The sequence below is a fragment of the Sarcophilus harrisii genome, chromosome 6 (genome assembly GCF_902635505.1).
Source record: "Sarcophilus harrisii chromosome 6, mSarHar1.11, whole genome shotgun sequence".
Taxonomy (NCBI): domain Eukaryota; kingdom Metazoa; phylum Chordata; class Mammalia; order Dasyuromorphia; family Dasyuridae; genus Sarcophilus; species Sarcophilus harrisii.
Window position 1 is genome coordinate 176,107,118 of NC_045431.1, and position 14,171 is coordinate 176,121,288.

Sequence of the window (14,171 nt, forward strand, 5' to 3'; positions counted from 1 at the left end):
TCCTTAAAAAACAGAATAAAATCTATGGATGGTCTTCATTCTGCTTTTATATACATGAGATCTAAAAATAGGGAGCTAGCGAATGACTTATGTTTCTATATTTGATCCAAGTATGTTTTCTCCATTGTTACCAGTCATCCCCCAAAGACATTCTCCACCAATAAGGCCATGTTTCTAATTATCAGAGAGGAGATTGCGGTTCCTACGGATAGGCCTGGCTTCCTTGGAAAAGGAGAAGTTCACAGCGGTCAACCAACAAGGCTTTGTGGGAGCTCCATCAATTTGAGCAAAAGCTAATAAAGAAATCCAAGAAACTTCAAGGAGAGGGAAAAACTTAAAGCTTAGCATCAGGAAACCCAGACAGGGATCTGGGCTCAACACTTTCAGAACCTCAGTTTCTTCATCTTTAAAATGCCCCCATACACACACACAAAATAAAGTGGGGGAGGGTAGAAAAACATTAGAAAGAAGAGAATAAAAATACTAATAGCTGACATTAAAATTAAGAAGAACAAGCCTGGCCCCAAAAATGGATGGAAGAAGGTACGATCTTCCTACTGCTCTGCAGAAGTAGGAGGTCCACGGATGAGCATGCTGTAGATTTTTCAGACTTTTCCAATATACTGATCTGTTTTGTTTGGCTGTTTGGGAGTTTTTTGTTTTCTTTCCCAAAAAATATTCTTTTTTACATGGGATGGTGGGAGGGTGAGAGGGGAGAGAAGGAAGAGAAATATTGGTGATATAAAAAAGTAAATCAAATTTTTTTTTACATTAATACATATTTATGAAATAAAACAAGCATTTCCATAATACAGTACAATAAAAAAAGATGACTGTACACAAAAATGCAAATCTACTAAACACAACTTTGCTATTCTTTTCAAATATACTTCAAAATTATCACGTAAATTTTCCTGTTTTCCCTTCTACCCTAGCTAGCATTTTTTTTTTTTTTTTGCAAAGTACTTTGCAAATGTTATCTGATTTTCACAACAATCTGGTGAGATAGATGCAAGGATTATCTCCATTTTACAGAGGTGGAAACTGAGAAGGAGAAAAAGTAAGCTCTTAAGCTAAACTTTCTCTGCTATCCTAACCAAGGATAAGCAATTCAGAAAGACTAACCCAGAGGCAGGATGTTCCAGTTACACACAGCTACTTCAGGGTCTCCAAAGTCTTCTGGGACCTGACGTGTGCAAAAAGGGGATGCCCCTCCCATGCTTCCTTCCAGGCTAGTTCTGAAAGGGAAAATAAATAATAACTGGCTACTAAGCACCTAATGGGAAATTCATATTACCCCAGGATTTTCTGGGGGTACACAGATAGGATCTACCCAAAAGGAGGTTCCATTCCAGTGACTGAAATGAGGTGAACTCTCAGATTCTTTTCTAAATTATTCCCAATCCAATCCCACAAGCATTTATCAAGCACCTTCTACATGCAAGACACAAATAGGGAGAAGCTGTCACAGACCCTGCTGCCTTCAAAGAGACTTATGTTTTGCAGAGATGACCTGAGAGAGTCCAGAAGGCCTGACCCAATGTGTAATAGGTGGGGAGAGGGTCTGCCTCCAAACAGGAAAGGGAAATCTCTCCTCTTGCAACATTCCAGCTGTACCCAAACCTTCCAAGGAAACAAGGCCCAGGAGAGGCACCCTACAGGTAGGAAGGTCACCCCAGAGGCAGGAAGCAAGTCAGCTGAAAACAGACAGCCTCCAAACCCTGCCAATTGTGGAGAAAATGGAACATCCACAGTGACACAAAAGAAACTCCCAGGGGAACTAACGGTCACTTTCCATACTAACCCTACGCACAGTCCAAACCATTTAGTAATGGGATGGGGGCAGCTTTCAGTGGAATCCATTTTGGCTGTGTCTCTGAATATTTTTAATGGTAAATGTGGAAAGGTAAAAATAAATCAGGAAATCAGAAATAGCCCTCTTTCCTGTTTACTTTTACACTGCTTTGTTTTTATCATTAAAAAAAGTTTTAGTGTGCATACCCTTTGATCCAGCAGTGTTTCTACTGGGCTTATATCCCAAAGAGATCTTAAAGGAGGGAAAGGGACCCACATGTGCAAAAATGTTTGTGGCAGCCCTCTTTGCAGAGGCAAGAAACTGGAAACTGAGTGGATGCCCATCAGTTGGAGAATGGCTGAATAAATTGTGGTATATGAATATTATGGAATATTATTGTTCTGTAAGAAATGACCAACAGGATGATTTCAGAGACACCTGGAGAGACTTACATGAACTGATGCTGAGTGAAATGAGCAGAACCAGGAGATCATTGTACAGAGAACAAGATTATATGATGATGAATTCTGATGAATGTGGCTTTTTTCAACAATAAAGTGGCCTGCATTCAGGCCAACTCCAATGATCTTGTGATGAAGAGAGTATCTGAGTGTGGTTTATAACATAGCATTTTCACTCTTTTTGTTGTTGTTTGCTTGCATTTATTTGATTTTCTCTCATTTTTTCCTAGTTTGATTTGATTTTTCTTGTGCAGCATAATTGTATAAATACGTATGCATATATTGGATTTAACATAGATTTCTACAATATTTAACATATATTGGACTACGTGCCATCTAGGGGAGGAAAAACTAGAACACAGGGTTTTGCAAGGGTTAATATTGAAGAATTATCCATGCATAAGTTTTGAAAATAAAAAGCTTTAATAAAAATAAAAAAGATGTTTTAAAAGTTTTAGTTATGGTTTAGGTTTTTATAACCTTAAGGTCACAGGGTCCAACTGCATCATTTTGGCCCAGTGCCTCACTCTCGGTCTCACAAGCCTTAGAGCTGGGAGTCAAATGCAGTGACCTGAGGGATAGGGAGGCACTATCCCTGGAACATTTTTTAATGTGTCCTTTGCTATTAACCCTATACAGTGCCTTCCTTTTGAACCAGTGCAAGTAGCCTTCTACTCTGCCAGGGTGGGGTGATAGCAGACTGCTCAAGAACTCTAGCATATACGGCCCCTAAAATAGGAGCCATATCTCCAAAAATGATCTACAAGATCCACTCCATTTCAAGAGCATTTATTAAGTACTAAGTGTGTGACAGGCTCTTAGCAGGAGTGTTGGGGAGCCAGAGACAGAAGATGGACATGTTCCTGAGAAATAATCCACAGCATACTTGTAAATCCAACTTAGCCCACACTTCACTGTCCTGGTCCTGACTAGGCCAGCAGTTGATCTGTTAATTTAAAAAACATCGACGGCAAGAAATAAAATGAGGGGATTTCATGAAAAATGTGTGTGGGGCCTGTGTGGGGCACCAGAAATTCCTGCTCTGACCCTTTGCCTTGTATGACCCAGGAAAAGGTTCATCTACTTTGTAGACTTCAGTTTCCTAGGCTGGAAAGTAAACAGGTTGGTTCTGATGAGCTCAATAAAATGTTATTTAACTAGAAAATATTAAAAAAAAAAAAAAAATCAAAGAAAATACACCAGCCTAGCTACAAAAAAGATGTAGGCTAATGGACACCATGGAGAGCCCCAGAAAATAACCAAATGGATCATCTGAGCACATCTATAGGAATGATCCAAAGTGTTGCTCAACAGCTCAATCAGGCCAGACATAGGAGAGACTAAAGATTCCAGCAGAAGGACATTCAAGGGCCCAGCTGCCGAAGTCTGACTTTGCTCAATAGCTTCAATCTTGTGATTGTGGATTTTTGTGCCCTTAATGGGCATGAGAGCATGAGAACGCAGAGACGGCCTTCCCACAGCCTCACTGTAAGTCCCCTTCCAATGATCCTATTCCTGCAGAGCCCCGGCAAAGCCCAGTGAAAGAGGGGAAAGAGAGGCTTACCTCCCCTTCTCCTTCCTTTCCTCTCCCTCCAAAAGCTTAAGGAGGGGCAGGGACCTGTTTTCACTCAGGCTATCTGCATATGGCCTCACCCAACACAAAGGGATCGGGTATTCAGGAAGAAGAAGAAGAAGTCCTTCTTTTGTCCCCTCCCCAGGATCATTTCCGGCCATTAACTACACCCCAGAACTCTCCCCACAACTTTGGAAAGTTTATCATTGATTTTTCTAAGTGATATCCCAAAGAAATCAACCAATTTGGCAGGGAGACAGAGGCAAAGACAAAGTATACAAAGGAGCCAACTTGAAAGGGAAAACGAAGGAGAATGAAGGGACCCCAAGGAGATGGACACCTTCAGGAGAAGGGAAATGTACACCAGGAGGACTTATGTAGTGGATGGCAAGGAGTTACAAAGACAGTTAAATGATTTATACTGGATGGTGAGAGATTTTATAATAAAGCATTAAAATATACTAAATACAGGCCAGAATTGATGTTTTTATCTAAGTTTGCAAGCTAACATGCACCATCCATAAAGCCAGACAAAACGAAAGCCTCAAAATTCCAGTAGTAGGGGAAAACGGGTCTTAGGGTACGGGGGCATTGATTGGGCCAGGAGCTCTCGGCCTTCAGAGCCCAGAGCCACCAAGATCCTTTTCCCGACTGACATTCCTACAATTTTGGAAGCTGGATCCGACTGCCAGCATCTATCAATTCTGAGATACTTCAGATAGGTACTGTGTGGATGAAGAACAACTTTTAGCCTTTACAAAGGAGTCTCAAAGGCAAGAGAAAGACCCCACAGTGCCCCAAAGCTCTCCTAAAGCTGCTCTTCCTAGTAGCACAGAAGGACCTGCAAGGGAGGGGAGGGCTGAACAAACTAAGGCATATGAATGGGATGCACTGGAATATACAATTGTTTCAACAGGAAATGAATGAGTTGTATGGCAGGATGCTATGAGGCAGGCATGGTAGGCGAGCTCATATCAAGCCTGACCTCGGTGCTCAAGTGGCATCCAGCTGCGACCCTGGCAGATGGACCTACTGTCCATGGGCACAAGTGGTGGATAACAGGTGGGGAACAAGGCATAGGTTGTCAGACAAGGGTGATATGTTGATGTTTTGCCTCAACTGCACCTAGGTGTTCCAAGAGAGGGTTTGAAGATTTTTAGGAACTGACTTTGATAGGAAGAAAAGGGGGAAAGAGTAAGAAAGAGAGAGGGAAAGAGGAAAGGAGGGAGGGAAAGAGAAAGAGGGAAGGTGGGAGGGAGGAAAGAAGATAGAGAGAGGGAGAGGGAGAGAGAAAGGGAGAAGAAAAGGGGGGAAGAGAGGAAGGGAGGAAGGGAGGGAGAGAGAGGGAAAAAGAAATTCTTGGGAATAGGGATGGTCCCACTTTTTGTCTCTAGCTCCTGATGTAAAGAAAAATAACTTGGAAAGGCTTAACGACTTACACAATGACAATAAGGAAGCCCCAAATCAGAGAGCCAATGATGCAAGAGGCCACCCACCTCCTGACAGAAAGGTGGCACAGCCTACTTGCAAACTGAGACATACATATTGGGGAGAGGGTCCGTGTATAGTTCCGTTCTGCCTGACTGCTTATGAGTTATGAGAAAGACTTTTTTTTTGTTTTTTTGTTTTTTTTTTACCTCTTTCTAGGGTGGTGATTTAGGGAGGGAACAATTAGCAAGAATGATGCCTGCCAAAAAAGGAGGACTAAAAGAGGGTTATTGAGGCAGCTTTCAAAATCCACAGCTGGGAAAAGAAGGCGTTGGTAAGGAAGCACCCGACGAGAAGGCCAGCTCTGAGGGTAACATGTTGGATGTATTAGAAAACTTTTTAAAAAGAGCAAGCTGTATATAATAGAGATGTGCTGTCACATATAATCCTCTTTTGTATATGGAAACGAAATGTCCTTTCTTTTTTGGCACTCATTAGCTTTAGAATAAAAAGAATTAAAAAATAAAACATGTCTTTGATTGACTGAATGAAACTTTAAAAAAAAAAAAATTTTTTATAAGAAAATATAGTGCAATGGATAAAACACCCGCCCTTGAACCAGGGGGATTTGAATTCAAATCCAACCCCAGATATTTGATACTCTGTGACTCTGGGCAAGTCATTTATCCTGTCTGTGCCTCGGTTTCCTTTTCTGTCAAATGAAGAGTTGTACTAGGTAAGGAATACAAGTACTGTTATCCCCATTTTACAATTTAATCCCCAGGGAGAGGTAAGGATTTTTTCCACAAAAATTCAGTGGACTCACACCCAGGGCCCCTGACTTCATCCACAGTACTGTCTTTACATTGTCCAACTTTAAAGAGCTGTCCAGGGTCTCTGAGAGGTGACCAATATGGATGAAAGGTAACTCTACTTGGCTCAGATGCCAGCCATCTCACTATGCACTACTCTAAGATTTGGATTGTGCTTTATGAATCCTAAAAACACTGAGAACCCAGAACCAGGAGAAGGAGGAAACAGGGTTTTCTAGGATTGGAAAGAGGAAAGGACCCAAAAGGAGTTAAAATGAGAAGCAACGGCCCTAGCTAGGTAAGCACCCTGGGCTGGCTTTGATTCATTTGGCAATAGGGAGCCAATGAGGATTTTTGTGGAGGGAATTTCTATGTTCAAAGACTATTTTAAGAAGGCATAGCATGATGTAGAGGAAAGAATGTTGGATCCAAAGACCAGGATTCGAATCCTGGCTCTATCTTCCTTAGCCACCTGATAGATTAATCTGTCCAGTCTCAGCTTCCTTCTATGCCCTATGAAGCCATATGCCTTCTAAAGTATATTAAGAAAGATGAACAGAAGTAGGGGAGTCAGGTTATGCTTCATTTATCAGTGCAGATATGAAGTAATGAGATCCTCAGTAAGCATGGTGGCAAAACTAAAAGTAAAATGAAAATAATGAGACATTATTTAATTCTGTAAGGGTTTCCAAAACTCTTGAATCAAATGGGATTCTCAAAACACACGCTGTAAAACACATGCTCTCATCCCATTTTTCATACAGAAGAAGAAATTGAGACAGCTTACCCAAGATCACATACTATCTGCAGTGGAATCTGAACTCGGGTCTTTCTGACTCCAACTCCAGCCCTCTATTACCCAGTGGCCAAATGAACAGGAAGAGACAAAGAGGAACAAGGCTGTCCCAGTCAGGGCCATCCACCCTGCGCCCAGTCTCAGGGGATGTTCTGAAATCACATGGGGTTAAAGAGAGATCCCAGGCTGAATTCCTTTTCCCTGGGCCACACCAGGGAAGGCATCTGCCCATGGCATTCACACAAGCTCCACTCCAGCATCACTAAAATATGCACATCATACCTTCATCATGAGAGCCAGAGATGCCCATTGTCAGCCTGCCCTGACCTTAGCCAATCATATCTCAAAGACTCTTATCCCCAGAAAGAATCTCTACTTTCTGAGAAAATCTTTCAGCCCTCCTGGAATCTCCCTGGGGAACTGGCTTCAGCCTTCGGGAGACAGGCGGAGGAAACTGAGTCAGACTCTCCTCCAAAGTCCCAGCAACAAAGGCTTCCAAGGAGTCACATATCAACTCTGCTGTGCATCCCATGTCACCAGGCTCTGTTAGAGGGCAAAACCATAGTGTGGTTTCCCACCTTCATGCTTTGCTCAATACATTGGAGCCAAGAGTCCAAAACATCAAAAGAGCTCAGAGAGGTTGGTATGCATGTGGCCCTGAAGTCCAGAAGCCTGAGCCAGTTACATTTTCACCATCCTTGCAAACACCCCAAAAGCCATCTTCTTAAAGAGAATTTAGTCTTAGGAATCCATATCTGGATTTCTGGAGAACTACAGAACCAAACCTGGAAGAGTACCATTGTCTTTGCCCATATGGTCTAATTTGTTTTGAAACACAATCAACTCCAATTTACTCAAGGTTAAACAGTCTTCTAATTTGCCAGCAATGATAAAGATATAAAACCCCACTGAGAAATATCTGTTGGATGAGATGATTGATACCAGTTCCAATGGCTTGTAATGATGAGCCCTCCACACCCAGAGAGGACTGTGGGAACTGAGTGTGGATCACAACATACCATTTTCACTCTTTTTCTTATTGTTTGCTTGCATCTTGTTTTGTTACTCATTTTCTTTCCTTTTTGATCTGATTTTTCTTGTGCAGCAAGATAATTATATAAATATGTTTACATATATTGGATTTAACATATATTCTAACATGTATAATATATTTTAGATTACTTGCCATCTAGGGGAAGAGGTGGGAGGAAGGAAGCGAAAATTTGGAACACAAGGTTTTCCCAAGTGTCAATGTTGAAAAATTATCCATGCATATGTTTTGAAAATTAAAGCTTTAATAAAAAAGTAGGAACAAAAAGAGAGAGAAATATCTGTTGGACAACATTCCATTAAAAAAAAATTACCCTGGCTAATTTGGGTCTTATTGACCGACCTGAAAAATGGAATGAATGGTTTCCAGCTCAGGCTCTGGAACAGCAGGGACCAGAGCTTCTGAACTCCTTCTCTGTCGAGGACCTCTGTAGGCAATCAATAGAGGTCCCTTCTCAGAAGAGTCTTTATAATTGCATAAAATAATGCCTACTATAATTCTTATAGTAGTAGTATTATATTAAAAATAATATAATAATCATTGTATTATGATAACTTATTGATTTGTTGACTGTAGAAGATTAGAAAGGAAACTAATTATACTGAAATAAATTATACATATATATATATATATATATATATATGTATATATTGAAAAGTTCTCAGCCCCCAAGTTAAAAACTGTAGGCCTCAATAAACTTACATCATTATAGTTTTATATCATTTATATCATTAACAAATTTCAAGAAACCACCTTCAATCTGATAAAAATTCCAAGGGGTTCTCAATGAAAAGCCAATGTGGCCATGTTCAAGGGCATTTTTCTGCCAGAAGACAAAGTGAAAGAATATCTATGAATAGTTTATTGCAACTTCCAAGAGGATTTTGCTGCACACACTTGCACCTAACTTGTTACAAATAAACTTCAGATTTGTTTGTGCTCTTGTTGCCACAGACCAAGACACCTAGACAGGTCTTGAGACACAGACACACAGACACACACACATACAAACCCCTTTGGGTTATTGGTGCCCAAGAGATTGGCAGCCTCTCCCTCATCATGTACAACGAGCTGGCCAAGTCTTAAAATAAAGTTCTTTCCCCACGGAATTTGAGCACAACATCCAAAGTAAAATACAAGCTAGCCTGGTTCCAGGTGTAAGAAACTTCAGACCCTCAAAGCAGCAAGCCCTTAGTAGTTGTTTTGACACTTCTGAAATTTGGTAAATTTCCCAGCATCCCTGCTTCCCAATCCCCATCCAATGGCTTGGAATTCCCCAAAAGTACATGAACTCTGAAGCCATAGCTACAGGAGCGTGAAAAATCTGGGTCCTTTTAAACTACAAGAAATGAAGCCGCTGAGGTGATGCACTATCAAATCCATCACTGACTGCCAAGCAATGACACTGCTTGTCTCCCCACCACTAAATTTAAATTTGTGCATCAGCTATTTGCAGTCCTGAATAGTCTGAAGTATGTGTCCAATTGAAGGAGAGGGGGCCTGGTGCCCTCGCAAAACAGCAGCACCAGCAGGGCTCATCTAGGGCCCACCACATATCCCTAAGGGGTCACATTTCAGCAGGACTTGTCCTTATGGGAAGGAGACATCATGCTGATTTGCTAACTGTAAGTCAGTTCCCATACCCCATGGAGGCTGAAGGATCCTGGAGTTGATAACCTTTAAACATGTATATATGTGTGTGTGTGTGTGTGTGTGTATCTGTATCCATGTCTATCCTGGTCCCACTTGGAATAAGTCTGGTAAAGTCTTATGAATATTTTTGTAGAATATTGGTTTGAAATGCATAAAATACATAGGATTTCAAAAGAAACTATCTTGAAATTCAGTTATCAAAATTGGAAAAAAAAAAAAAAAAAAAGTCCATGGCCATCAGATTAAGAATCTGTGCTTGGTAGCTTCTTTGACTTCATTGTGCTAAATGAGTCCTATGTTGAGCAAACATTTATTCCTAAGCAGAGAAAACGGTATAATATATACCCACCCATTTACTTAGTAAAGGTTTACTAACACTTCTCAAAAGACTGTGGTTTACGCAGGAGGTGGGGACAAATTGCATCCATGAGGACCCGGGTCCAGATTTTCTTTCACTTTTCTTCAGGACTAAGATTCACTGCCAGTTTTGAAATTCAAGGGAGAGTAAGGCAGAGGGGGGAATAAAAATCTCTCCCTCAAACAAATATGATTAAAGGGCTTATGTTTTCAGGAAATCAAAGGTTGATTTTTTTCCCCCAAAATTCAGCCCAGAATTCATCTCAGTCCCAAATTCTTTCCAGCCTGGGCATTCTCCCTCTCAGTGACAAGGACCCACTACTGATTTGACTAAATGAGGCCCATTGTTGGGGATCCAGGGACTCCCAAGGGGTAGCTGAAGGGATTTTAGAAAGTGTGTAAACTCAATTTTCACTTACCTTTGGTTTCTATTGTAATCCTCTTATTTTATGAATTCCAACACCTAAGGGGTCCACAGGCTTCAACAGAAGTGGGTGGTCCAGTTTGACACACACAAAGAGATTGAGAAAACTGATCTGGTTCAATTTGTTCTTAGATCCACCCTAGCCCTAGCGGCCAGCTTCAGGGAGACTAAGAAGCCATTCGCCACTCATCCCTTTATGAGGGAAATCCAAGATGGCATAAATTTGCGTTTTATGATAAAGAGTTATTGAAGTAATTATTGGTAAAGAATAAAGCAGCTGGAGGCAGGTGGGTGGGGGATTTGATCTCCTACCCAAGGGCAGACCGACTCCCCACAATCACCATCAGCGTCCCTCACCCCCAAGAAGAAACCTCGGTAATACCAAGTTGAGGAAATCTGGGCAAGAAAAGAAGCGGAGGGGAAGGGGAGTCAGGGTGAGGTCATGGTAACCTTCGGGTGGGAATCATCTCTTGGGAAAATACAAAAATCAAAACCGCCCCAAACTGAGACCATAAGAATGAAGGAAGCTCTCACCCAGGAAGTCTGACCGCAAACTTCAGTGCAAAAGCAAAGGCTAAAGTGTCCTCTAACTCCCAGAGGGGACTATTTATGGGGCCTACCCTGACCCCTCCCAAAGAAAAGCCAGATTTTAGGGAGGAACTGTTGGCCCCCTCAACAAAAGTGTCCCCATCTCCAAGCACAATACAACCTTCCCAGAGCTGAAGAGCTACGACTTTAGTGGCAAGTCCCAGGCCCTTAAGTCTGGAGATACAGTTCATGTTTATCCCCCAAGCCTCACACACTTAGTTCTTCCGGGGTGGTATCAGCCCCGGTGGATCCCCTTTGCTACAGGTATAATCTGAATGTGGAAATATATATTTGCAATGATTGTACATGTATAACCTATATCATATTCCTTGCTGTCTTAGGGGGGGAAGAGAAAAAAATTTGGTACGAAAAATCTTACTAAAATCAATGTTGAAAACTCCTTACACCTGACAAAATAAAATGCTACTGAGAAAAAAAAAAAAGAAAAGAAAAAAGAAAAGTATAGTCTGATCTAGTCCAGTCAATCCTTGGGCTGAATGCATTTCCGACTACAAGTATTTATTTTGCGCCTACAGTGGTGGAGGTTCTGCCCGAGGGTGAGCAGGCAGAAGAATCGGAAAGGCACGGAACATGAAGCAGAGGGCGCAGAGTTTCCCCGAAGCTAAGCCAGCCCAAAAGATAAGGTTGGGGGCTCTGGGGCCACACACAGTGCTCCACCCGAGGGGCAAGCCGGTCTCCGGGGGGCAGCCGGGGAGCGCCGGGTCAGCTCTCGGAGCACCGCAGGCCAGGCAGTCATTTAGGGGTTGGCGGTGGGTGGGGGAGTTGCGTCCAAGTTACACTGTTTCCAAGTGACTGAGGAAATGCAGGCTCCTGCTGCAGGGCAGAGCTTTCCCACGTGCGGGCGTCCTGCCGCCTAGCCCCAGCCCGCACCCGCCCAGCGCCGGCACTTCCCCAGGCCCCTGGCGCAGACGGCGGTCCTGGAGCCAGAGCAGCGTCCGGGAGGAATGTACCTAATGAGTTATCTATTAATCTCCAAGTGCTGGGGGGAGAAGGGGGAAGAGAAGAGGAAGGAGAGGCGCTCGACTCTCCAAGTTCAGCCCGCCCGGCCCGGCCCCCGCCAGGATCGGACAAGCACACACACGCACCCCGACGGAAATGCCCGTGGGTGACCGCAGCACCACTTGTCTGGGTCACCACACGTTCCGGGCGGCCGACAGAGATCCGCGAAGGTCAGATCGGCGAGCGGGGCAATCTCCCCCAGCCATAGACAGGCTAGGGTAGGAGGGGAGCCCACAGCTGGGCCGCTTGCCGGTCAGTCCGTCTAGGCCGTGAAGAGCCCAGGCCCCGACTCCCTCCCGTGCCCGTCCCATCGGATTCGGGCGCCCTATCCCGTCGGTTCTGATCCGTCCCTTCCCGTCTGTACCAACTCCAGAGAGCCCCAGGTCATCCGGCCAGAAAAGGGGAGCCCCGGACCTCTCGCCCCAGGGGCCCGGCTCAGTCGTCTCCCCCCCCCCCCCCCCCCCCCCCCCTCCGTCCATGGGCGCGCTCGAGTCCGCCCGCCCGTACCTCTTCCTCCGGGAGGCCGCCGTCGCTCGGGCTGGGTTCCTTATCGCTGCTGCCGCTGCTGCCGCTGCCACCGCCGCCGCCGCCGCCACCGCTGCCTTTGGTGCTACTGTTCATGGTCCCGGGGGGCCCCAGCCGGCCGGCAGTGCGCGCGGGGGTCTGGGTGCGGGGCCCGGAGCTCGCCCCCCGACGGCCGTCCCCGCTTGCCTGGTCCCGTCTGACTCGCCGGCCGGCCGCCCGACAGTCCGTCCGTCGGTCCGCGCACCCCGAGGGGCCGCTGCGGGGCCCGGACTTGGACGCGGGGAGAAAGGGAGCGAAGGAGGGCCGGGATCCGAGAGGTGAGAGCCCCGCAGGGTCGGTGGGGGCCGACGGGCGCCGGTGACCGCAGCCCCGAGGGCTGGGAAGAACTGCGCGGTGGGCTCCGGGAGCTAGCTGAGCTGCTGCCGCCGCCGCTGCCGCCGGGACTGGGAGAGGCGGCTGTGGCCGGCCAGTGTGCGCCAGCCCCGGGAAGTGGGAGAGTGCGAGCCTCCCGCCCCCCAGGCCGCCGCCGCCGCCGCTGCTGCTGCGGCCGCGTCCGCGTCGTCGCGTCCCACCCCCAGCCAGCGCCCCTCCTCCTCCCCCTCCCTGCAGCCCCTCCCCCTCCCGCCCTCCGGGGCTGCGGCCCGAGGGGAAAGGACCGGAAAGTCCGAAGCCCGGCCCCCGCGGCCGCCCCGAAAAGGAGTGGCTTCTGGGCCTGGGATCTAAGAGTGCCCCAACCTGGAGGCCCACCCTGCGGGCTCCACGAGGAGGGACTGGGCCAAAGTCACCTGGGCGCACTCCTCGAGCTTGAACCCTAAGTCTGGGATTCCCGGACCAGAGCGGACCTAAGCTGCAATGGCCCGATTCGGTTCAGCGCAATTCACCCCGTACTTAAGATGCTCCATACTGGTGGGGTGTAGGCCGCCTGGGTTCGAGGTGGCACCATGCCAGGTGCCGGACACTGACACCAAAGGAGATCCTAGGGACCACATCTAGAGCCAAGGACCCACGAGCAGTCAGTCAATAAATAATCCAATCTTAAGCGCCTACTAAGCGCTAGGGATTATGAAGCAAGGGCAAAAGACAGCCCCTGCTTTCTTGGATCTCCCGGTCTGAAAGGGAAGATCGGCACCAACTTGATAAAAACAATACAGACGGGAGAAATTGAAGGTAACCAACGGAGAGAAGGAGCTAGAAATAAGGCAACCCAAATAAGCCGCCACCCAAAGACTTATACAGAGGAAATTGAAAGTAATGATGGGTGGGGTGGGAAGGCAGTTGGGGGTGGGGGAGCGAGACCGAGCCTGGAAGGCTCCTCCTCCTCTTCCTTCACCTCCTCCACTTCTTTCTCCTCCTCCTCCCCCATCCCAGCTGGGGTCCTCCAAGTGCTCACAAAGATAAGTTCCAGGCCCCCTACGCATCCCGTGATTCCTCAGAAAATCACTGCTTTGTCTCCCTCCAATCCCCGAAACTGGACTCAACTCTGAACAGGTTGAATCGATGGAGAACCAGATGATCTCAAAGGCCCCTTCTTCACTCAATCAGTCAATAAATATTAAAAAGCCGATTTTGTGCCGAGTACTGTGCTAACCCTTCGGATTCTGAACATCGTCATGGTTCTGGATTCCAAGTACCCAGAAATTGGGTTTGGGGATGTAAGAGGGGACCTCAGCTTTGGGCTGGAGAAGCCC

The 14,171-nt window shown here is 45.8% G+C and overlaps 1 protein-coding gene across 3 annotated transcripts in view; it reads right to left on the reverse strand.

Moving 5' to 3' along the window:
* RBPMS (RNA binding protein, mRNA processing factor) overlaps window positions 1-12,997 on the reverse strand; it is a 165,900-nt gene extending 152,903 nt beyond the window's left edge. For 2 of the 3 annotated variants that reach the window (XR_004230032.1, XM_031941626.1), the window contains exon 1: window positions 12,466-12,997. Coding sequence is in view for 1 of the 3 variants with exons in the window: in XM_031941626.1 (XP_031797486.1) it covers window positions 12,466-12,579 (114 nt within the window). In the remaining 2 variants the exon portion in view is untranslated. The remainder of the gene's footprint in view (window positions 1-12,465) is intronic. The other variant, XR_004230034.1, reaches the window with a different exon arrangement.
* Window positions 12,998-14,171: the final 1,174 nt, after the last annotated feature.